This window comes from Panthera tigris, assembly GCF_018350195.1.
Source record: "Panthera tigris isolate Pti1 chromosome F3 unlocalized genomic scaffold, P.tigris_Pti1_mat1.1 chrF3_random_Un_scaffold_90, whole genome shotgun sequence".
NCBI classification, from domain to species: Eukaryota; Metazoa; Chordata; class Mammalia; order Carnivora; family Felidae; genus Panthera; species Panthera tigris.
This window is the reverse complement of record NW_024962190.1, coordinates 1,465-26,545: the sequence shown is the minus strand read 5'-3', so window position 1 is coordinate 26,545 and position 25,081 is coordinate 1,465. Positions and strand designations below refer to the sequence as shown.

At 41.2% G+C, this 25,081-nt stretch overlaps 1 protein-coding gene and 1 long non-coding RNA gene across 2 annotated transcripts in view; one reads left to right on the top strand and one right to left on the bottom strand.

The window, feature by feature from the left end:
• The window catches only part of LOC122236323 (ankyrin repeat domain-containing protein 26-like), a 61,076-nt gene extending 36,556 nt beyond the window's left edge, over nucleotides 1-24,520 (top strand). Inside the window, exons 10-13 of the mRNA XM_042977190.1 lie at nucleotides 6,542-6,632; nucleotides 10,485-10,521; nucleotides 15,101-15,173; nucleotides 23,432-24,520. Coding sequence (XP_042833124.1) covers nucleotides 6,542-6,632; nucleotides 10,485-10,521; nucleotides 15,101-15,173; nucleotides 23,432-23,566 — 336 coding nt within the window. The 3' untranslated portion in view covers nucleotides 23,567-24,520. The remainder of the gene's footprint in view (nucleotides 1-6,541; nucleotides 6,633-10,484; nucleotides 10,522-15,100; nucleotides 15,174-23,431) is intronic.
• LOC122236324 lies at nucleotides 18,476-21,238 on the bottom strand. Its single transcript, XR_006214391.1, has 3 exons — nucleotides 20,914-21,238; nucleotides 20,057-20,182; nucleotides 18,476-19,581 (listed from the first exon to the last, which is right to left on the bottom strand). It is a non-coding gene; the product is annotated as an uncharacterized LOC122236324 (long non-coding RNA).
• Nucleotides 24,521-25,081: the final 561 nt, after the last annotated feature.

Genomic DNA, 25,081 nt, shown 5'->3' with positions numbered 1-25,081 from the left:
TTGCTGAATGCATGTATCCATTCTAGCAGTTTTTTGGTGGAGGCTTTCAGGATGTCAACATAGAGTATCATGTCATCTGCAAACTATGAAAATTTGTCCTCTTCTTTGCCAACTTGGATGCCTTTTATTTCATTTTGTTGTGTGATGTCTGAGTCTAGGACTTCCAACATTATGTTAAGCAACAGTGGTGAGAGTAGAAATCCCTTCATGTTCCTGATCTCAGGGGAAAAGCTCTCAGTGTTTCTCCATGGAGGAGGCTATTAGCTGTGGGCCATTCATATGTGGCTTTTAGGGTTTGAAGGTCTATTCCTTCTATCCGATTTTCTTGAGGGTTGTATTAAGAAAGGGTGCTGTATTTTGTCAAATGCTTTTTCTGCATCTATTGACAGGATCATATGGTTCTTATCCTTTCTTCTCTACATGGGACGTGCCATGTTGATTGATTTGTGAATATTGAACCAGCCCTGCTGCCCAGGAAAGAATTGCACTTGATCCTGGCAAATCATTCTCTTAATATACTGTTGCATTACATTTGCTAGTATCTTGTTGAGAAGGTTTGCATCCATTTTCATCAGGGACATTGGCCTGTCATTCTGCTTTTTAGTGGGGTCTCTGTTTTGGAAATCAACGTAATGCTGGTTTCATAGAAGGAGTCCAGAAGCTTTCCTTCTGTTTCTATTTTTTTGGAACAGCTTGAGAAGAAGAACAATTAACTCTGCTTTAAAGGTCTGGTAGAATTCCCCTGGGATGCCATCCTGCCCAGGACTCTTATTTGTTGGGAGATTTTTAATAACTAATTGAATGTCTTCACGGGTTATGGGTCTGATCACGTTTTCTATTTCTTCCCGTTTGGCTTTTGGTAGTGTGTGGGTGTCTAGGAATTTGTCCATGTCTTCCAGTTTGTCCAGGTTGTTGGCATATACTTTTTCATAGTATCCTTGGATCCTTGTTGTATTTCTGTGGTGTTGGTTGTGATCTCTCGTCTTTCATTTGTGATTTTATCTGTTTGGGCCTGTCTTTCTTCTTTTTGAGAAGTGTGGCTAGGGGGTTATCAATTTTGTTTATTTAAAAAAACACATCTCTTAGATTGATTGATGTTTGCAACCTTGTTTTTGGATTCTATAGGATTTCTTTCTGCTCTACTCTTTTTTGTTTCCCTACTTCTGCTGACGTTAGGCTGTCTTTGTGCTGTGTTTCTAGTTCGTTTAGGAGTGAAGTTAGTTTCTGTATTTGGGACCATCGTTGCTTCTGGAGATAGGCCTGAATTGCAATATATTTTCCTATAATGACTACCTTTGCTGCATCCTAAAGGGTTTGGATTGCGTTTTTTCATTTTCATTTGCTTCCATGTGGTTTTCAATTTCTTCCTTAATCGCCTGGTGGACCGATTCTTTCTTGAGTATGAAGTTCTGTAACGTCCATGCATTTGGAGGCTTTCGGGTTTTTGTTCTTGTGGTTGATTCCAAGTGTCTGAGCGCTGTGATCTGAAAATATGCATGGTATGATCTCAATCCTTTTATATTTGTGGAGGGCTGTTTGTGACCCAGGATGTGATCTATATTAGAGAATGTTCTATGTGCACTTAAGAAGAATGTGCTTCTACTGCTGTTGGATGAAAGGATCTCAAGATATCGGTGTTGATACTCATGTATATAAATGTATATATTAAGGCCAATATATATCTATGTATATCTGAATACATCTGGTCCAATGACACATTGGATCTGTGTTTCCTTACTGATTTTCTGCCTTGACGATCCGCCTTTTGCCATGAGTGGAGTCTTAAAGTCGTCTACAATCATGGTATTTGTATGTATACATTTAATCATGTTTGTGAGTAATCGATTCATATGTGTGGGCGTTTCACTTTGGGGGCATAAACATTTGCAATTGTTAGCTCCTCTTGATGGATAGACCCCTTAATTATGACCCAATGCCCTTCTGAATCTGTTACTACAGCCTCTGGTTTAAAATCTAGTCTGTCTGGTGGAAGTGTGGCGACTCCAGGTTTCTTTTGACTTCTAGTAGCATGATAGGTGGTTCCCCATACCTTCACTTTGAACCTGGAGGTGTCCTGGGGTCTAAAATCAGTGTCTTGCTGACAACATATAGATGGATCTTGTTGTTTGGTTTTGTTTTGTGTTTTACCCATTCTGATTCCCTGTGTCATTTGATTGGCGCATTGAGTCCATTCATATTCAGAGTGATTAGTTAAACATATGAATTTAGTGTCCTTGTGTTATCTGAAGGTTTCATGCTTTTGGTGAGGCCTCTGGTCCTTTGCAGTGTCTGCTGCTTTCCACTCACAGAGTCGCCCCTTAGGACCTCCTGTAGGGCTGGTTTAGTGGTCATGAACTCCATTAGGTTTTGTTTGTCAGGGAAAGCCTTTCTCTCTCTTTCTATTCTAAATGTCAGCCTTGCCTGGGAAGGGATTCTTTGCCGCAGATGTTCCCATTCAGCACATTGACCATTTCCTACCCCTCCCTTCTGCCCTGCCAAGTTTCTTTGGATAGGTCTGCTGCTACCCTTATGTGTCTTCCCTTGTCAAGTAAGACCCGTTTGTCCCTAGCTGCTTTCAGAATCCTCTCCTTATCTTTATAGTTTTCCAGTTTCGGTATGGCATGTCGTGGTGTTGACTTGGGTTTGCTGATTTGGAAGGGAATCTCTGTGCCGCCAGGACTTGGATGCCCGTTTCCTTCCCCAGATGAGGGAAGCTCTCAGCTATAAGTTGTTCAAAAAAACCTTCTGCCCCTTTCTCTCACTCTTCTTCTTCTGGGACTCCTAGGATGTGGCTAATATTTCATCTCACCGAATCACATAGGTCTCTATACATGCCTCGTGATCTAGTCATTTCCTTCCTTTCTTTTCTCTGCTTCATCTTTGTCCACAATTGTATGTTCTGTTTCACCGATTCTGTCTGCTGCTTCTCCCGTCCTTGTTATATCTATAGATATATCTATGTATAGATATATAGGTATATATTAAGATATAGAGATAAATGTAGATATATAATTAGCTTTGACCCACGTCAACTCGGGACTACTAGGCTGTTTCCAAAGGGAGAGGAGGAAAGAAGCAAGTAGAAACAGAAAAAAGGGAAAAGAGAAGAAAGGTAAAGCAAAGGAAAGAAAAGATGGGCGCCTGGGTGGCTCAGTAGGTGAAGCGTCCGACTCTTGAATTTAGCTCACGTCATGTTGTCGCTGTTGGTGGGTTTGAAACCCCCATCAGGTTCTGCAGTGAGAGCATGGATCCTGCTCGGATTCTCTCTCTCTCCCTCTCTCTGCATCTCTTCTGCTTGATCACTCACTCTTTCTCTCAAAATAAAGAAATAAACATAAAAAAAGAAAAGGAAAGACAAAAGAATAATAACTCAAACGAAAACAAACAAACAAACAAACTAAGATAGAAAACCGGAGGAGAGTTGTCTCTTGGTGCCTGGGACTGGTGGCTGTGCTGGTCTAGAGCAGGGGCTATCTGGTCCCATCAGTGTCAGTCTCACTCCTATAGAGAAGCAGTTACGAGGCACAGAGTGTCAGGGTTTGGTGTAATGGGCCTGCCTTCACTGAGGCTCACTGTCCATTCCCTGAAGCCCCACGATGTTGGTCATGGGGAGAGACATGGCGACACCCCATCTATCCTGCCCACACGAGGTGTCTCAAAACTCACTGTTTAGGCTATCCTCACGGAATAGCCTGGGGAGCCGGCTTGCCTTGCTGCACAGTCCCCTGTGCCACCTGAGTACTGAGCTGGGATTCAAAACCCTGTAGGATCCCGCTTTGCTCGGACCTGGTAGTGGAGTTGCGCCACTCTGCCCAGTGGACAGAGGGCCTCTGGCTCGTGCCTGCACGGTCTTTTTCCCTTGGGCAGGGCAATACCTCCCCTTTCCACCATACTCAAGGTGTTCTCTCCCAGTGTAGCCCTGAGATTGCTACCAAGCCTAGGGGCGGCTCCCTCCCCACCAGGCATGGGAGGTGGTAGCTTTGGTCGAGAGAAAGTGTGGTCACCTTGAAAATTCTGTTTTTTACCCTCTACGGCTGTTTTCCAAAGTAGAAACTGGCTCTCTGGACCTCTCCTTGGTCTGTGGTCCGGACAGGCTTTCTCATATCCAAATGCACTTGCCACAGCCTCTCTCTCTCTACCTTCCTTTCGTTTTTCCACCAAAGGCCTTCCCCCACTCCATGCCTGTACTGCCCATTTAATTTCTCCCAATTCTCATACACACCCTTCTGTCCCGCCAAGCTGTCACTCTGCACCTGCGGAGATTTTTCTGTCCCTCTGCAGCCTGTATTCCTGGTATTCCAAGTGTTGTGACCCCAATACTGCTGTGTTTGAGGGACAAGGGAAATTCTGATCCCCTCCCCTGCCATCTTAACTCCCCCCTCCACCTTTTACTTTCCTTTTCGCAATTGCAAAGTTGGGTGCCTAATCGACTAAGTCACCAAGGCCCCCTAATAATACTTGTTTTCCATAGGAAGATGTTCAAAGGCCAATAAAATGGTCCTAGTGTCCAGAAAAGAATGGCAAAGTTAGAATGGGTTTTTGATGTTCTCATTTGGGGCTATAATAAGTTCCAGTAAACTCTAAGTGGAGACATCATATAGGTATACATTTGACCCTTGAACAAGATGTGTTTGGACTGTGGGAGTCCACATACAGAATTTTTTCAATAAATAGAATACCATACCGTAAATATATTTTCTCTTCCTTATGATTTTCTTTTTCGTCTTGGTTTTTCTTTCTTTTTTTACTTATTTATTTTGGGAGAAAGAGAGAGGACAGAGCACGAGAGTAGGGAAGCGGGGGCAGAGAGAGAATCTTCATCAGGCTCCACAATGCCAGCGTTCAACTCAGGAAGTATAGATCATGTCCTGAGCCAAAGTCAATAGCCTGACCCTGAACCGACAGTGCCACCCAGCACCCCTTCCTTACAATTTTCTTACTAACGTTTTCTTCAGTTCATAGTGTAAGAATCCAGTATGTAATACATATAACAGGGAAAACATGCATTAATCGACTGTGAATATTGTTGGTAAGCTCAGCATTCCGTTATCCTAACCCTGACCTCTCATGCTCAGTTTACAGAGTCAATGGCCAAATTAGGCCGAAAAGGTAGATTAGACCTAGAGAGCATATAGAAGTGCTTCTGTTTTAATATTCTGGTTTTCAATACATATATACTTTTTGATTTTTAAGTGTGATTGCTTTTAAAGTAGGAAATTCAGTAGGAATTTTTGTTGTTTTTTATTTGGTTTTGAAGTTTCAAAAGATATTTGTGGATTTTTGAGTACATGGCCATCAGAGCCAGTAACCCTTGCTTTGTTGAAGGGTCAACGGTATAGTGATTTGGTACTTTTGAGATCTTCTCAGTGAGATTAGTGTAAATGTTTTGACCTTAAATAATTGGTCCTTGTATACTGAGTACGTACCAAGCAGTTAGCTACTGAGTGTACAAGTGGAGGATTTATGTTGTTGTGGTCGGAGCAGAAAAGTAAGTCAACAGCAATCTGTTATAAGTCACTATAAAGGCTTCATCGATAGGAAATGGACAATGCCAGTTGAGAGAATATTAGGGGCCTTTGTAGTGAGGATGAGGATGAGAGTGGGAGTGGGAATTTTGGTAGTCAGAAAAGATCTGAGAGTGGCAAAAGGTGCCAAGTGAAAGATGAGAAGGCCCAGGCGTGTAGACCGTGGCGAGGGACATTCTGGACAGAGGACCACGGATCATCATTTTACTCCAACGTCTTAGAGTGACCAAGAAGTAGGAAGGCTCACTCCATCATCATAATCATTATTATTGTTGTGTGTAAAAAAGAAAATGTGCATAGTGAAATGAGTGCTTGGCTCATTTTAGGTGACTAAGGCATACATGTTCTTATACTTGCCATTTGAATGTTTACTACACATTCTGAAGAGTTCCATACCTATATCTACATTGTTTCTGCTACTAGTTCACCATAACTTTAAGAAAAGTTTTTCTTACTACTTTGCCATTCGAAACAACCCTTCTTTTGTCAAGAAAATGGTCAAACCTATGTTTACCTAAACGAAGCAGCAGCTACGACAGTGTTTTGTTGATACTCAACATGATATACTCCAAAGTTTCTGATCATGTGAGGTATGAATTGACACTGAAACAAATGTCTGCCATTTTATTAGAAGCAGTTTTCATTTATAGCAAGTACACTTTTAAAGATTTTGTTTCAAAACTTATTTCACATGTCCTTTTATTTTGGTCAGGAATGCAAAGGAAGGGGTTTTGTTAGTTCCTTTTTGAAATCTGCATACAAGCCAGGCTTCTGCCTTTGAAAGTATTTATTCTGGCCTTCCATGATCAGTTTAGAGAGTCAATAGCCAAATGAAGATTCAAAGGGACGCTGAATCAAGAGAGCATATATGAGGTTTTGTATTTAAATGTTTTGGTGTTCAATACGGTTTTCTTATTTGTAAGTCTGATAGTTATTAAAATCATAAATTCAGATATTTTCTTGGAAAAGGATTAGGAAGTCTTCACGCAACTCATTACTGATGCTCCTTTTAACAGTGTGTGTCTGAGAAGCCCAACAAAGATGTTCCTCATGTCTCTGGAGCTGTGGATCAGAAAGGGCAACGTGTATTAAATGGACAAGTAGAAGGTAAGAACTGTATTTTATTCAAAGGTCATTTGACAGAATGTTGATTTCAAACAGGAATACTGATATATTCTAATATCTAAAGAAAACGGCCTGTTAAGGGCATAGGAAAGAGAAAGAGATGTGAAAAGGAGATAAGTTGCATATCGTATGTGGTGTCAGCAACAGATTAAATTGAGAGTGCCACCAAAGGACCTAAATGGCTAGTTCCCTTTCAACACACTGGAAGGCCTAAGGAACCTCAGGAAAGAAGAGACGAGCCAAACAGGGAATGATGTGAATGGCGGAGACTACAGGGAGTAAATGAAGGGAAGTAAGCCGGTGTGTATTGTGTTTCTACTGGAAGGTGGTAAAATACACTAGTCCTTTAAAGGGAAGAGCAGACTATTTGAAATGCAGCAACACTATCAGGTGAGCTTCTCGTACCAGAATTTGTCAGAGTAGTATCCCCGAATGTCCCCACTCTTACTGTGATCCTCACTGTTGGCAAGACATTAAGGACTGACCTAGCTGATGACGCAGAGTTATGTCCTAACTACCATTGGGGAACGAACATAAGCATTTGTAGTCAGTGATAAATGTATATACGTTAATGCCATATAAAATGGGGGTACTTCATACGGTAGTATCATTTAGGGCAAAATAAGAGAATTGGAAGGAGGGTCAGATAGGGAGACATCAAGATAACTCATCTGACATTTTGGATGCCGTATTTGTGAGTTTTGATTATTTTGGCGATAACTGCCTTTAATAGGTGAACTATATTTTTAATGTTCTAGGAACATAAGGAAAAGAAACAAAAGAACACTATAATCAGTAGTATGTTTTCATATTCTGTCTGACAGTTCTGATTGTTGTAGAATGATCCCTGTTACTTCTTTGATTCCTATCTGCCAGAAAAATGAACTAAGTCCTAGGTAGTTGGAGAAAATTAACTGATTTTTCATATTTCAGAGAACTTTTATATGGTAGAATATAGGGGCAATCACCAGGATTTGCTCTCTCTGTTTTTTTTTTTTTTTTCAGCGTAAAATAAGATTGTTGCTTGTTTCACACTTTCTGACATCATGATTTCATCTATTCCTTGTAAACCTTTCTTCAAATGGATATATAGGGTTGTAGGAATTTTCAAGGCAAATATCAAGAAAAGAGATTCCAGGAAAGGTATTCTGTGACATAACCTTCTGACTGTAACCACGTGAAAGACATCAACCGAAATAATAAAATTCCATATAATGCAGTTGTGTTAGAGGCATCCCAATGACACCCAGATTTGATTATTCACTAGAAGAGCTCACAGGACTCAGCATATAGTTGTAGTCATGCGTGTGGCTTGGTATGGGGACAGGCTAGAAAGGCCAATGAGCACCGAGCAATGGTGCATGGGGTGAAGACCAGAGGAAACCAAGCGCAGGCTTCCAGCAATCCTTTCTCTATGGAGTTAGCAGGATGTGCTAAATTCCTCCAGCATGAAATTAGGACAGCACAAGTGAAATGTTGTCTGCCAGTACGAGGCTTATGGATACTCAGTGCCCGAGGTTTTCATCAAATGCTAATCACATAGGCATCTTCTCCTTAGCATGTCCCAAAATTCCAGGTTTCCACCAAGGAAATCAAGTGTACAGCCTTAAGGACTTTGCTTGTACCAGCACTTAGGCACAGTGAACCACTCTTAACCAGCTAGGGAATGGTGGGAACCCTCCTTAAATCCAAGATCCCAGGGAACAACCAAGGGCCAGTCATTCAAGTAGGATGTTCTGAGGGTAGCCATCTTTGGCCTGCTGGATGAAATCTGTTCTGCATAGGAATTATAGCCCTGACGTCATTTTTGGTGGTGTCTTCAAATTTTGTTTTACTAGCAAGTAACATGATGGTTACCATGGTACTGGTTTCAGTTTCATCATCCATATGAAGTAGGTATTTGTATAAAAATTACTAGGGCAATATGAGGTCATTATAATCTTTTTTTTTATGTGATTAAGCTTTCATTATGATTCTGAGGTATGATCAACATAATGATTTTTGATTTAAAATTAGAATGAAAATCTCGTAATTATATGGAAAACCCAGGTTTGATTCCTATGGTGCTGAACCCCTGTTTATAGGTATAAGATTTTGGATCATATTCATCAATTGTTTTGTTGCCTAAGTATACAAGTAACTGTGGTATTTTTGTGTTTTGTTTATGCATTTTCATATACTTCCAAATGGGAGACAGTACCCCTATTGTGTTACTTTGATCTCTATTTTAATGTTCAAGGTGACTGTATCATGAGTTAGTATATGCTAAGAGTAGCTTCAATGGAAACCATATTTTGTTGTTTTTGTTGTTTCATACATTTAGTAAGCCTGATGTTTTACATCAGTTTTAAGTTCACAGCAAAATATAATAGGAAGTACAGAGAGTCTCCATATACCATACCATGCTCCCGTACACGCCTAGCCTCTCCTGTTGTTAACATCTTGCACGACAGTGGTCCATTTTGAGTAGGAATTTTTTTTTTCAGTTCCTTGGTTGAGTTTTGAGCGAGAGAGCATGCATGCGTGTGAGCAGCCAAGGGGCAGAGGGAGAGGGGGGAAAGAATCCTGTGCTGTCAGCCCAGAGCCTGATGCAGGACTTGATCCCATGAACTGTGAGATCATGACCTGAGCTCAGATCCAGAGTTGGACGCTGAACCAACTGAGCCACCCAGGCACCCTGACAACAGTGGCGCATTTTCTCTGGACACGAACTCTTCATTTGGAGGCCAAGTCTCTAATTTGCATTAGTGTTCAGCCTTGGTGTTATACATTCTATGAGTCTTAACATGTGTAATGATGTGAATCCACCTTTGTGGTACCGTGTGAAAGAGTTCCACTGCCTGAAAAGTCCTCTGTGCTGTGCCCGTTTCTCCCTACATTCACCCCAACCCTTAGCTCCATAGCCTTGCTCTTTCCAGGTGTCATGTAGTTAGAATCATAGAGTGGATGTCTTTGAATGTTTAGAAAGTGAAAATATCCTGGTAATTGAATGTAGGCATTCAAGATATTCTTTGCCCTTTGTTTTGTTTAGTTGCTCATCAGTAGAGGATCTGATGACCTCTGCCTTCCATGACAAAAAGTATGATTTCTCTAGATGTGTGTCACCTAATGGGGAGGGTTGAGAAAAATGACCTCATGAACCACTACAGAGCACTCACATTGGGATCATCCTCCTCTGTGATGTGCGGTGGGTCTAGATAGACTCTCTAGCAATGGAAGGAGACAGCCTCAAGAGGTTAGAACTATATCAAAGTGGAATGCCAAATCTTTCCTTCTTACGTTGCCATTGGAAATAAGACGAGGGAGAGTCTGTTTGCTATGGTTTGGCCATGCTGCAAAGTACAATAGCTATAGAGCACACTTTGTGAGGGGGTGTTTCCTCCTAAAACTGAAGAGTGTCTGCTGAAGAGCTGGGGAAGTTCTGCCGTGTTACAGCAAAATAAAGATACTCTCTTTCAACTCCTCTAATAGTGGAAGTCCAGAAAAATCATGCTAGTTTCAGTCTGACATTGTCAGCTCATGATAATCATTCTCCTAACGATACCAGTTTCCTCCAGTGTCACAGTGTCGGTCAGTGATGGCCATTGTAAACATCAGTTCCCCTGTAGGTGTCAAATTCTGATAAAACCCATTCTTGCTCTTGGTCAATATAGAGGAGAAAGTAAGATTTCTTAGTGCTTTAAGCCTACGAATGGTATAATTACCATTCAGTGTAGTGTGGTTTCCAGGTGAGGTCCCAAAGCAATACTTTTTAACAAATCATAAGCCGTACACTTGTAATTTTCCTCTATTTTTCGATTGTTGATTTAACCTGTATTTTGCTTTCTTCTTTAGGAGCAGATAAGAATGCTGAGGAAGATTCTATAGCCAGGTAGGATTTTTGTGGATTTGTAAAAATGACATTTGCTGGGGCACCCGGGTGGCTCAGTCGGTTAAGGGTGTGACTCTTGATTTCAACTCAGGTTTGTGAGTTCAAGCCCCATGTCGGGTTTTGCGCTCACAGCCTCCTTGGGATATCTTTCCCGATTTCTGTGGGCACTCACTCTTAAAGTATAAAGGAATGAAATGAAATGAAACGGATAATGAAAGGAAAGGGAAGGGAATGAATGAACTGAAAATATGTGTCTCCTAAGGGAACGCAGAGAACAAAAGCAGTTGTTGCGTGTTCTACACTGGACCAGACACTATATCCTATGGGTAACATCTGTTCAGTTATATAGTCATTGTATAGCTTTGCCAAGTAGCTGTGCTGTTGTAGCCTACATTTTATTACTTTGGCAACTGTGGTTCAGGGAGGTTGATGACTCGACCATGATTCCATAGTTAACGGGTAGCTGAGGGGCTTTGCCCATCAGCCCGTGAAGCTTCCACATCCATTCCCTGGTTCCTCAGCAGCACTGAGATGAAGATACAGATCCTAGGGCAGATCAACTCAGAATGTCAAAGGTAATGATGTCGGAACACTAATTTAGGGTTTGCTTAAGAACCCAGGTTAGTCCAAGCATTTGGCCTCATATATTTGACCACTGGTGCCAACCAAAGTCATTAGTGCAGTGGTAACTAGTCCCTTGTTTTTACCATCCGAGATTTTAGGGTGGATGTCAGCTATGGCCATGGTGTCAAGGCTTTTCCATAAAAAGCAAGATGTTGTCAGGCAACTCCTTACATGTAGTGATATCCCCTCTTCTTGAGACAAATGAGTTTTCTGTAAGGGAAGGATATCTAGTTGTAGACCATGTTACATTAACTAAACTCACTCTCTATTTCGAGGATATTGCTATATGATTCTCTGTTGCCTAAGTTCCCAGGCTGGTTTCCCTTTGGGCTAGTATCCTTGTCTAGTTCTAGGAAGCTTTTCGGGTTTTTTTGGAGTTTTTTTTTTTTTCCAATGACTTTTTGTACTGTGTTTTTGCCTTTTGACTTTCTTCTCTTTTTTCCTTGGTATTTCTTCTTTTTTTTTCCAATAATTTCCCCACTTCTGCCATTTAAGGACTCTCCATTATTCCAGAGGCCAAATCAAAAGCACTTAGAGTCTCCAGATTTAGGGAACCTCAGAGATTAATTCCTCAAAACACCCTCTGGTCCGTCAACCTATGTTTCACCTCCTTGCCCAATGGTTGTTTCCCTGGAGAATTGGAAACTCAAAAGAGATTGAAGTGACCTATTTGGATATGATAAGTGACAGAAATGCGATTTAAATTCTGGTTTTCTTTCTTTCTTTCTTTCTTTCTTTCTTTCTTTCTTTCTTTCCTTCCTTCTTTTTTGTCTTGATCTTGCAGGCAACTGTTTTAATAATAGAAGGCTGGGGAGTGGGTCTAATGAATACAGTGAAGGAGGGTAAGAATCGAATTAGCAGAGGAGACCAGGTTTCAAGGAGAACAACACTGAGTTGGTTAGGAATACGAGTTTGAGAAAAGATGTCAGAATATGGGGGGTTATGCCAAGTGAGATAAAGGTGAATGACAGGAATGAAGGACCCAGGATTAGGGGAGTTGTTTAGAAAGGCATATTCAAATAGAGAGTTCAAGAGGGTCGTGATCAGTTTTCTGCTTTTGTGTGTGTTGGTTTCATTAAAGGTGCGAGCATACCTCAGATTTTCTGATGAGAGAGATTAAAAATCATTTGAGCTTCTGGGAAGAGTCTGTTTACAGCAGATAGAAATATGATATCCCCTACTTCCACCCCAACTGAGGGAGGATAGCTTAGATCCTCTCAAGGAATTGGAGGTGGGGGTGAAGATTCCGAACATCAGAGATGTATGGCCCAAGGCAAGCTGTCTCCTCACTCCACCTCTTTTCCTAAATCTGTGATGCCCTTCCCATGTACTTGCAGGGCTGGGCAGGGGTAGGTCTGACTTGTGAAATCAGTAAGGGAGCTTCATCTGGATCGGTGATAACATGCCTATGTTGAGGTGACTGTGTGGATGAGTGAGACTCCCAATTCGCTTGTTCTCCAGGAGCAGGACATGGTCCCTACCCTCGGTCATTGGAGCCCATCCTTGTTGTAGGAGTGTATGGCTTCATAGGCTACAGATTGAAAGGTTGGGGAATGCCACAGAACCGTGCCGAAGAGTGATGTAGGAGTGGGAGCTCATAGGGAAGAAAATATTCAGGCAGCGTATAGAGAAATAGAGGCACAACTACCAGGACCATTTTGATCACAGTCTCCCTCCTTGGGTAGCTGAATGCCCCTGAAGGCTTGGAGTGTCTTGCTAGTTATTATGGACCTAAACAAGGCAAGACCAGTGTGGGAACAAAGTTGGCCTTGGGAACTTTGAGTCTTTCAATCTCTAGTTAGTACTACCACTCATAACATAGAAACCTAAACTTCGATACGTTTACTTAAACGGAGGTCTACGTGACACACAATGTAATATGTGATGCAACAACTCTGGATGTTTCACCGTGATCGCCATAAGCGTAGCTCCCATCTGTTAATGTATGAGGCTATTACGATACCACAGGCTAGATTCCCTATGCTGTACCTTTGAGCCTTGTGATTTATTCATTCTATAACTGGAACCCTGAACTTCCCTCTCCCCTTCCCCCATTTTGTCCATCCCCCCACCTCCCCTCCCTTCTGGCAAGAGTCAAATCTCTGCATTTATGGGTGTGTTTCTGCTTTTGCTCTGTTTGTTCATTGATTCCCCTTTTTACATTCTACACAGAAGTGAAATCATAGAGGATTTGTCTTTCTCTGTCTGACTTATTTCACTTATCCTCATGCCATCTAGGTACATCCATGATGTTGCAGATAGCAGGATCTCATTCTCGTTTAGAGCTGCGTAATATTTCATTGTGTGTGTGTGTGTCTGCGTGTGTGTTTGTATGTGTTTGTGTGTGTGTGGTATCCAAACAGTATTGTGGGTACTGGCGTACAAAATAGCCTCATTGCTCAGTGGAATAGAACCGCAAACCCAGACATCAATCCACCACTGTATGGTCAGTTCATCTTCCACAAACAGGAAAGACTATCCAGTGGGGAAAAGGCAGTCTCTTCACCAAATGGTGTTGGGACAACTGGACAAGCCACATGCCAAAGAATGAACCTGGACCAATTTCTGTACCATACACACAAATAAACTCAAAATGAATTAAAGACCTAAGTGTGAGGCTTGAAACCATAAAAAAAAAAATCCTTGAAGAGAGCACAGGCCGTCATTTCTGTAACTTTGGCTGTAGCAACATTTTACTATTTATGTCTCTTGAGCCAAGGGAAATAAAACAAGAATAAAGTTTGAGGACTACTTCAACCTACAAAGCTTTTGCACAGTAAAGGAAAGAGTCAAAACTGAAAGGCAACCTCTGGAATGGGGGAACAAATTTGGAAATATGTGGCAAATCCAGTAAAGGGTTAGTGTTCACAATGTCTAAAAACTTGATTCATGTCAACATCACCCCCCTCCAAAAAAGCCCAGTTTACAAATGAGCAGTACACATAACCAGACACTTTTCCAACGACAACAACAGATCGTCAACAGACACATGAAAAGATGCTCCCCCAAACTACAACGAGATACCACGTCACACCTGTCAGAATGGCTACACTCCAAGACACAAGAAGCAAGTGTTTGCGAGGATGTGGAGACTAAGGAAACCTCTTGCACCGTTGGTGGAAATGCAAATGGGTGCGGCCCCTGTGGAAAACAGTATGCAGGTTCCTCAAACAATTAAAAACAGAACTCTCCTATGATCCAGTAATTGCACTACTGGATACTACCCAAGAGAATACAAAAACAAGAATTCCACGGGACACACGCACTCCTGTGTTTATTGCGGCATTATTTCCAACAGCCAGCGCAAGCGTCCATTGACAGCTGAGTGAACGAAGAAGAAGCCCTATATGAATGTATGTGTGTGTGTATATGTATGTCCATACACACACACACGCACACACGCACACACACATGCACACACACACACACACTGTAATATTACTCAACCATAAAACAATGCAATCTTGCCATTTGCAATCACCTGGATGGAGCCTGAGGGCAGTATGGTAAGCAAAGTCAGGGAAAGACAAATACCATATGATTTTACTCATGTAGCCCTTAAGAAGCAACAAACGAGCAAAGGGAGGAAACAAAAGGGGAGACAAACCAAGAAATAGGCTCTTACCTGCAGAGAAGAAACGGATGGTTGTGGAGAGGAGGTGAGTGGTGGGAGGGGTGAAAGAGATGATGGGGATGAAGGAGTGCCCTTGTCATGATGAGCACGGGGTGAGTATGGAGTTGGTGAATCACTATTTTGTACAACTTAAACTACTATAACTCTGGATGTTCCTATTACTGGAATTAAAATAAAACTTAATGACAAAACCAGAGGCCAACTTTTCATTATACCAAGAAACTTCGTGGAATAAACAGATAGGTGCCCTTTCCCTTAACTTTTTTAAATTTTGTTTTTAAATGAATGAACATGTGTTTGTTGTATTTTTTTGCTCTAAAGGCTTTCCGACAAACCTGGTCCTGACGATTCATGGTCTACCTCATCTAGCCAAGACTTAGATTTTGGTACCAAGGTAAAGTACCCTCCTGTGAAACTCACTTTCCTGCTCTGAATTGAGTTTTCTCCCTTATTCACTCTGAAAATTTAAGAGGAGCCTGTGTATCATCATTTTATGTGTGTCATGGAAAGTTGGCAAGAACAAACCACTTTACAGATACATGACGCGTTGAATGTTTTGTTTTGTTTTGTTGTACTTTGGTAAATCCTACAGGTGGAGGCTGATAAAAGAATGGGCTGGAAAATATATAATGACCGTCAAATTATATTGGGAAAAGCTTTCCCACAATGGAGGCAATATGACGTTTGCTTAAGGATAAGGATTCTTACTGTGATCGTAACATGACTGATAATACTCACGCCTAAATGAAACGTGATTGGGTCCAAGTATCTATTGTAGGTTGCCCCCCGCCCCGGGCAAGTTTTATTTTGGTGAGATACAGGATTTTCCTTTGGCTCTATCCTTTGTTCTACATTTAGAATAAAACCATATTAGAAAATGTAGAAATCTAGGTGTTTACATTATTTCTCAACATTTACCTTACAAAGGTGTTCCCCTGTAGTTTTGAAATAACTCCATGAAGAGTAAGTTAAAATTGTGCATCTCCCCGGAGAATACGTATTTTGCTGAAAAGAGTAGCTCTATGGGCAGAGGCTCTTCATAGCCAAGGTGTCAAATTTCTAATTTCAGAAATCTTGCCCATTCTAGCTTTGAACACTATCTCCTCCTAGTCCTTGTGTCAGATTCTAAAATTTAAAGTTTCAGACATCTGATATTTATTTCAGTATTCATTTCAAAGTCCCTAAATCATGATAAGCTCCTGGAGGTTAGGAAACGCACTGGTTTGACTCCTGGAGCTCCTAAAATAAAGTCTTGCTTGGAAGAAGCAATGTCATGGTTTTTGAATGTGAACAAATGAGTAGGGAAATGGAATTCCGTAGAATGGAGTTTGAAAAGTAACAAAATACGCATGATATATCACAATTAAATATGTGAATTTAAAAAGTCAGGCTTCAGTTTATATTCCGTTTTAGTGTTTAACATGTATACACGCAAATGAATTCTATTGAGGCAATCAGGAGTTACATAAGAAAGAAGGTTACAGTATATTTTTAGTATCCTCCCATTGTGAGCTTAGAAGTGCAGGGAAAAAGTCCTCAGCCTTTGTTGGTTTAACCCCATCTGTGTCCCATTACCTACATCCTTTAAAGGTTCCCATTTCTTCCTAGAATTCTCATTCCCAATTCTTTCTCCATAGTGAATGTTGACGTGTTAGGAACCTCTCTTTTTCTGTTCTTTTGTTAGTCTAGTAATAATTTCTAGCTTTTCGGAAGCGATAGATGCCAGGAATTGAACAATTTATTTATAGTGAAAAAAATTAAATTCTTTATTACAGTATTTATAACCAGATAACTGTAGAGTGATAAGAGTCAGTATTATTAGGGATATACTGTGAATCAAAGCCTCTCTTTTACATAAATATTATATACATAGATACATAGATGGATATGGATATAGATAGATAGATAGATAGATATAGATAGATATAGGTAGAGATATATATAATATACACATATATACACATATATTTACACTTATATATAAATACACACTTATATGTATACATATTTATGTACACCTATACGTACACACACACACACACACATATATATATATATATATATATATATATATATATCACACATATATAAAGACATATATCTTTAAAAGGTTTAAAAGGGACTATTTTTCATAGTATATTCCCAATCCTACTTATGTACCTGTTGAAAAATGTATGTTGTTTCCACTTACCTTCTTTGGCTCACATTTTTCCTTTTCTTTTTTGTCTTAAGCTCATGCTTGATTGATTGGTCATTTGTTTTGTTTTGTTTTGTTTTTTTCCTTTTTCCCTCTTCTCAACCCATGCTTATTACGGTATTTTTAATTTTTTTTCAAAGTTTATTTATTTTTGAGACAGAGAGAGACACAGAGTGCAAGCGGGGTAGGGGCAGAGACAGAGAGACACACAGAATCCAAAGCAGGCTGCAGGCTCCGAGCTGTCAACACAGAGCTCAACGTGGGGCTGATAACCACAAACCGTGAGATCATGACTCATGAGCTGAAGGTGGATGCTGAACTGACTGTGCCACATATGTGTTCCCCGCACCGGGCTCGTTTTTAATGGTTTACCCCTACCCTAATTTGTCCTTGCAGAAACTATTTCTTTAGTGTCTGTTCTTTTAGTACATCACTGTCTGTCAACTCCATTGTCAACATATTGGTTATGGAATTCTACTGTCTGTGTGTGGTTTCCATCCAGGGCTCGTTGCCCCACAAGGTTTATTATCCTTGTTTTTCTCTTTCTTGGAAGGGGCTGAGATAAATGTTTTTGAAATGTTTGCATTTCTCTTGGAAAGGGAGGGAGAGTGAGAAAGAATGAGCAAGTGCTCGTTGTTGTGATCTGACAATATGCAAGGTATGATCTCAGTCCTTTTATATTTGTGGAGGGCTGTTTTGTGACCCAGGATGTCACTTGGAGACATTGGAGAATGTTCTATGTGCACTTAAGAAGAATGTGCGTTCTACTGCTGTTGGATGAAAAGATCTTAATATATCGGTGTTGATATCCATGTATATAAATGTATATATATGAGGCCAATATATATCTATGTATATCTGAATACATCTGGTCCAATGACACATTGGGTCTGTGTTTCCTTACTGATTTTCTGCCTTGACGATCCGCCTTTTGCCATGAGTGGAGTCTTAAAGTCGTCTACAATCATGGTATTTGTATGTATACATTTAATCATGTTTGTGAGTAATCGATTCATATGTGTGGGCGTTTCACTTTGGGGGCATAAACACTTGCAATTGTTAGCTCCTCTTGATGGATAGACCCCTTAATTATGATCCAATGCCCTTCTGAATCTGTTACTACAGTCTCTGGTTTAAAATCTAGTCTGTCTGGTGGAAGTGTGGCGACTCCAGCTTTCTTTTGACTTCTAGTAGCATGATAGGTGGTTCCCCATACCTTCTCTTTGAACCTGGAGGTGTCCTGGGGTCTAAAATCAGTGTCTTGTTGACAACATATAGATGGATCTTGTTGTTTGGTTTTGTTTTGTGTTTTACCCATTCTGATTCCCTGTGTCTTTTGATTGCGGCATTGAGTCCATTCCCATTCAGAGTGATTAGTTAAAGATATGGATTTAGTGTCATTGTGTTATCTGAAGGTTTCATGCTTTTGGTGAGGCCTCTGGTCCTTTGTAGTCTCTGCTGCTTTCCACTCACAGAGTCGCCCGTTAGGATCTCCCGCAGGGCTGGTTTAGTGGTCATGAACTCCATTAGGTTTTGTTTGTCTGGGAAAGCCTTTCTCTCTCTTTCTGTTCTAAATGTCAGCCTTGCCTGGGAAGGGATTCTTCGCCGCAGATGTTCCCATTCAGCACATTGACCGTTTCCTACCCCTCCCTTCTGCCCTGCCAAGTTTCTTTGGACAGGTCTGCTGCTACCCTTATGTGTCTTCCCTTGTCGATTAAGACCCGTTTGTCCCTAGCTGATTTCAGAATCCTCTCCTTATCTTTGTAGTTTTCTAGTTTCGCTATGGCATGTCGTGGTGTTGACCTGGGTTTGTTGATTTGGAAAGGAATTCTCTGTGCCGCCAGGACTTGGATGCCCGTTTCCTTCCCCAGATGAGGGAAGCTCTCAGCTATAAGTTGTTCAAAAAAAACCTTCTGCCCCTTTCTCTCACTCTTCTTCTTCTGGGACTCCTAGGATCTGGCTAATATTTCATCTCACTGAATCACCTAGGTCTCTACTACCTGCCTCGTGATCTAGTCATTTCCTTCCTTTCCTTTCCCTGCTTCGTCTTTGTCCACAATTGTATCTTCTGTTTCACCGATTCTGTCTGCTGCTTCTCCCGTCCATGCTGTCACTGCATCTAGTTTACTTTGTATCTCCTTTACACCATTTCATGTTCAGCGTTCATCGTGACGATTCCTTAGGTCCTTGATCTCTGAAGCAGTAGATTGTCTGCTGTCTTCTATGCGTGGTTTCAAGCGCAACTATGCGTCTTATGAGTGTCATTCCAAAAATGTGCTCACATATATGGTTTCTGTCTCTTTTGAGCCCTTCTCTGGCTGTCCTTTCTTCCCGGAATTTTTTTGAGGGGAATTCTGCGATTTCGTCGTTTTGGCTAGATTCCTGCCCTTTATGTGTGTTAATAGCTTGTTCTGTGTCCCACACCTGCGAGTACTACTGTAATAAAAAGAGCTCCTACACTGTCCAGGGCCTGGCAGTTGAACAAATTTTTTTTGAGTGTGTTGTGTGCACTCTTTCGGTGCGTCTTTGGCTGCTGTTCTCGCTACTTGGAGTGGCGGTTTGGGCCTTCCAACAGGTGTGCTTTGATTTGTTTGTTGAAGTAATCCTGGAAAAAAGGGGAAGAAGATGGGGAAGAATCCTTAGCCCAAACAAAAAGAGAAATGACTGGAGTTGAAAAAAAGACCAGGAAGTGACTCAAAGGAGCTATAGGGCTTAATCCAGAAAGAGAGGGAGGAAAATGAAGAAGGAGATCGAGAAAAGTATAGAGAAAATGCACAATCAAACAAACAAAGAACCAGAACAGAGGATCAAAGGAAAAAAATATCTATAGATATATCTATAGATATATCTGTGTATAGATATATAGGTATATATTAAGATATAGAGATAAATGTAGATATATAATTAGCTTTGACCCACGTCAACTCGAGACTACTAGGCTGTTTCCAAAGGGAGAAGGGGAAAGAGGAGAGTAGAAAGAGAAAAAAGGGAAAAGAGAAGAAAGGGAAAGCAAAGGAAAGAAAAGATGGGTGCCTGGGTGGCTCAGTAGGTGAAGCGTCTGACTCTTGAATTTGGCTCACGTCATGTTGTCGCTGTTGGTGGGTTCGAAACCCCCAACAGGTTCTGCAGTGAGAGCATGGATCCTGCTCAGATTCTCTCTCTCTCCCTCTCTCTGCATCTCTTCTGCTTGATCACTCACTCTCTCTCTCAAAATGAAGAAATAAACATTAAAAAAGAAAAGGAAAGACAAAAGAATAATAACTCAAACGAAAACAAACAAACAAACAAACAAACAAACAAACAAACAAACTAAGATAGAAAACCGGAGGAGAGTTGTCTCTTGGTGCCTGGGACTGGTGGCTGTGCTGGTCTAGAGCAGGGGCTATCTGGTCCCATCAGTGTCAGTCTCACTCCTATAGAGAAGCAGTTACGAGGCACAGAGTGTCAGGGTTTGGTGTAATGGGCCTGCCTTCACTGAGGCTCACTGTCCATTCCCTGAAGCCCCACGATGTTGGTCATGGGGAGAGACATGGCGACACCCCATCTATCCTGCCCACACGAGGTGTCTCAAAACTCACTGTTTAGGCTATCCTCACGGAATAGCCTGGGGAGCCGGCTTGCCTTGCTGCACAGTCCCCTGTGCCACCTGAGTACTGAGCTGGGATTCAAAACCCTGTAGGATCCCGCTTTGCTCGGACCTGGTAGTGGAGTTGCGCCACTCTGCCCAGTGGACAGAGGGCCTCTGGCTCGTGCCTGCACGGTCTTTTTCCCTTGGGCAGGGCAATACCTCCCCTTTCCACCATACTCAAGGTGTTCTCTCCCAGTGTAGCCCTGAGATTGCTACCAAGCCTAGGGGCGGCTCCCTCCCCACCAGGCATGGGAGGTGGTAGCTTTGGTCGAGAGAAAGTGTGGCCACCTTGAAAATTCTGTTTTTTACCCTCTACGGCTGTTTTCCAAAGTAGAAACTGGCTCTCTGGACCTCTCCTTCGTCTGTGGTCCGGACAGGCTTTCTCATATCCAAATGCACTTGCCACAGCCTCTCTCTCTCTACCTTCCTTTCGTTTCTCCACCAAAGGCCTTCCCCCACTGCATGCCTGTGCTGCCCATTTTATTTCTCCCAATTCTCATACACACCCTTCTGTCCCGCCAAGCTGTCACTCTGCACCTGCGGAGATTTTTCTGTCCCTCTGCAGCCTGTATCCCTGGTATTCCAAGTGTTGTGACCTCAATACTGCTGTGTTTGAGGGACAAGGGAAATTCTGATCCCCTCCCCTGCCATCTTAACTCCCCCCTCCACCTTTTGCTTTGCTTTTCGCAATTGCAAAGTTGGGTGCCTAATCGACTAAGTCACCCAGGCCCCCCAAAGAATACTTGTTTTCCATGGGAAGATGTTCAAAGGCCAATAAAATGGCCCTTGTGTCCAGAAAAGAATGGCAAAGTTAGAATGGGTTTTTGATGTTCTCATTTGGGTCTATAATAAGTTCCCGTAAGCTCTTAGCGATGACATCATAAAGGTATACATTTGACCCTTGAACAAGATGCGTTTGGACTGTGGGAGTCCACATACATACAGATTTTTTTCAATGAATACAGTACCATCCTGTAAACATATTTTCTCTTCCTTATGATTTTCTTTTGCATCTTGGTTTTTTTTTAATTATTCATTTTGGGAGAGAGAGAGAGGACAGAGCACGTGAGTAGGGAAGTGGGGGCAGAGAGAGAATTTTCATCAGGCTCCACACTGTCAGCGTTCAACTCAGGAAGTATAGATCATGACCTGAGCCAAAGTCAAGAGCCTGACCCTGAACCGACAGTGCCACCCAGCACCCCTTCCTTACGAGTTTCTTAGTAACCTTTCCTTCAGTTTATAGTGTAAAAATACAGTATGTAATACATATAACAGGGAAAACATGCATTAACCGACTGTGTATATTGTTGGTGAGCTCAGCATTCCGTTATCCTAACTCTGACCTCCCATGCTCAGTTTACAGAGTCAATGGCCAAACTAGGCCGAAAAGGTAGATTAGACCTAGAGAGCATATACAAGCGATTCTGCTTTAATGTTCTGGTTTTCAATACATATATACTTTTTGCTTTTTAAGTGTGACTGCTTTTAAAGTAGGAAATTCGGTAGGAATTTTTGTTTTTTTTGATTTGGTTTTGAGGTTTCAAAAGATATTTGTGGATTTTCGAGTGCATGGCCATCAGAGCCCGTAACCCTTGCTTTGTTCAAGGGCCAACGGTATAGTGATTTGGTACTTTTGAGATCTTCTCAGTGAGATTAGTGTAAATGTTTTGACCTTAATTAATTGGTCCTTGTATACTGAGTACGTACCAAGCAGTTAGCTACTGAGTGTACAAGTGGAGGGTTTAGGTTGTTGTGGTCGGAGCAGAAAAGTAAGTCAACAGCAATCTGTTATAAGTCACTATAAAGGCTTCATCGGTAGGGAATGGACAATGTTAGTTGAGAGAATATTGGGGGCGTTTGTAGTGAGGATGAGGATGAGAGTGGGAGTGGGAATTTTGGTAGTCAGAAAAGATCTGAGAGTGGCAAAAGGTGCCAAGTGAAAGATGAGAAGGACCAGTCGTGTAGACCGTGGCGAGGGACATTCTGGACAGAGAGGACCACGGATCATCATTTTACTCCAACGTCTTAGAGTGACCAAGCTGTAGGAAGGCTCACTCCATCATCATAATCATTATTATTGTTGTTGTGTGTAAAAAAGAAAATGTGCATAGTGAAATGAGTGCTTGGCACATTTTAGGTGACTAAGACATACATGTACTTATACTTGCCGTTTGAATGCTTACTACACATTCTGAAGAGTTCCATACCTATATCTACATTGTTTCTGCTACTAGTTCATCATAATTTTAAGAAAAGTTTTTCTTACTACTTTGCCATTCGATCCAACCCTTCTTTCGTCAAGAAAAAGGTCAAGCCTCTGTTTACCTAAACGAAGCAGCAGCTACGACAGTGTTTTGTTGATACACAACATGATATACTCCAAAGTTTCTGATCATGTGAGGTATGAATTGACACTGAAACAAATGTCTGCCATTTTATTAGAAGCAGTTTTCATTTATAGCAAGTACACTTTTAAAGATTTTGTTTCAAAACTTATTTCAAATGTCCTTTTATTTTGGTCAGGAATGCAAAGGAAGGGGTTTTGTTAGTTCCTTTTTGAAATCTGCATACAAGCCAGGCTTCTGCCTTTGAAAGTATTTATTCTGGCCTTCCATGATCAGTTTAGAGAGTCAATAGCCAAATGAAGATTCAAAGGGACGCTGAATCAAGAGAGCATATATGAGGTTTTGTATTTAAATGTTTTGGTGTTCAATACGGTTTTCTTATTTGTAAGTCTGATAGTTATTAAAATCATAAATTCAGATATTTTCTTGGAAAAGGATTAGGAAGTCTTCACGCAACTCATTACTGATGCTCCTTTTAACAGTGTGTGTCTGAGAAGCCCAACAAAGATGTTCCTCATGTCTCTGGAGCTGTGGATCAGAAAGGGCAACGTGTATTAAATGGACAAGTAGAAGGTAAGAACTGTATTTTATTCAAAGGTCATTTGACAGAATGTTGATTTCAAACAGGAATACTGATATATTCTAATATCTAAAGAAAACGGCCTGTTAAGTGCATAGGAAAGAGAAAGAGATGTGAAAAGGAGATAAGTTGCATATCGTATGTGGTGTCAGCAACAGATTAAATTGAGAGTGCCACCAAAGGACCTAAATGGCTAGTTCCCTTTCAACACACTGGAAGGCCTAAGGAACCTCAGGAAAGAAGAGACGAGCCAAACAGGGAATGATGTGAATGGCGGAGACTACAGGGAGTAAATGAAGGAAAGTAAGCCGGTGTGTATTGTGTTTCTACTGGAAGGTGGTAAAATACACTAGTCCTTTAAAGGGAAGAGCAGACTATTTGAAATGCAGCAACACTATCAGGTGAGCTTCTCGTACCAGAATTTGTCAGAGTAGTATCCCCGAATGTCCCCACTCTTACTGTGATCCTCACTGTTGGCAAGACATTAAGGACTGACCTAGCTGATGATGCAGAGTTATGTCCTAACTACCATTGGTGAACGAACATAAGCATTTGTAGTCAGTGATAAATGTATATACGTTAATGCCATATAAAATGGGGGTACTTCATACGGTAGTATCATTTAGGGCAAAATAAGAGAATTGGAAGGAGGGTCAGATAGGGAGACATCAAGATAACTCATCTGACATTTTGGATGCCGTATTTGTGAGTTTTGATTATTTTGGCGATAACTGCCTTTAATAGGTGAACTATATTTTTAATGTTCTAGGAACATAAGGAAAAGAAACAAAAGAACACTATAATCAGTAGTATGTTTTCATATTCTGTCTGACAGTTCTGATTGTTGTAGAATGATCCCTGTTACTTCTTTGATTCCTATCTGCCAGAAAAATGAACTAAGTCCTAGGTAGTTGGAGAAAATTAACTGACTTTTCATATTTCAGAGAACTTTTATATGGTAGAACATAGGGGCAATCACCAGGATTTGCTCTCTCTCTCTGTTTTTTTTTTTTTTTCAGAGTAAAATAAGATTGTTGCTTGTTTCACACTTTCTGACATCATGATTTCATCTATTCCTTTTAAACCTTTCTTCAAATGGATATGTAGGGATGTAGGAATTTTCAAGGCAAACACCAAGAAAAGAGATTCCAGGAAAGGTATTCTGTGACATAACCTTCTGACTGTAACCACGTGAAAGACATCAACCGAAACAATAAAATTCCATATAATGCAGTTGTGTTAGAGGCATCCCAATGACACCCAGATTTGATTATTCACTAGAAGAGCTCACAGGACTCAGCATATAGTTGTAGTCATGCGTGTGGCTTGGTATGGGGACAGGCTAGAAAGGCCAATGAGCACCGAGCAATGGTGCATGGGGTGAAGACCAGAGGAAACCAAGCGCAGGCTTCCAGCAATCCTTTCTCTATGGAGTTAGCAGGATGTGCTAAATTCCTCCAGCATGAAATTAGGACAGCACAAGTGAAATGTTGTCTGCCAGTACGAGGCTTATGGATACTCAGTGCCCGAGGTTTTCATCAAATGCTAATCA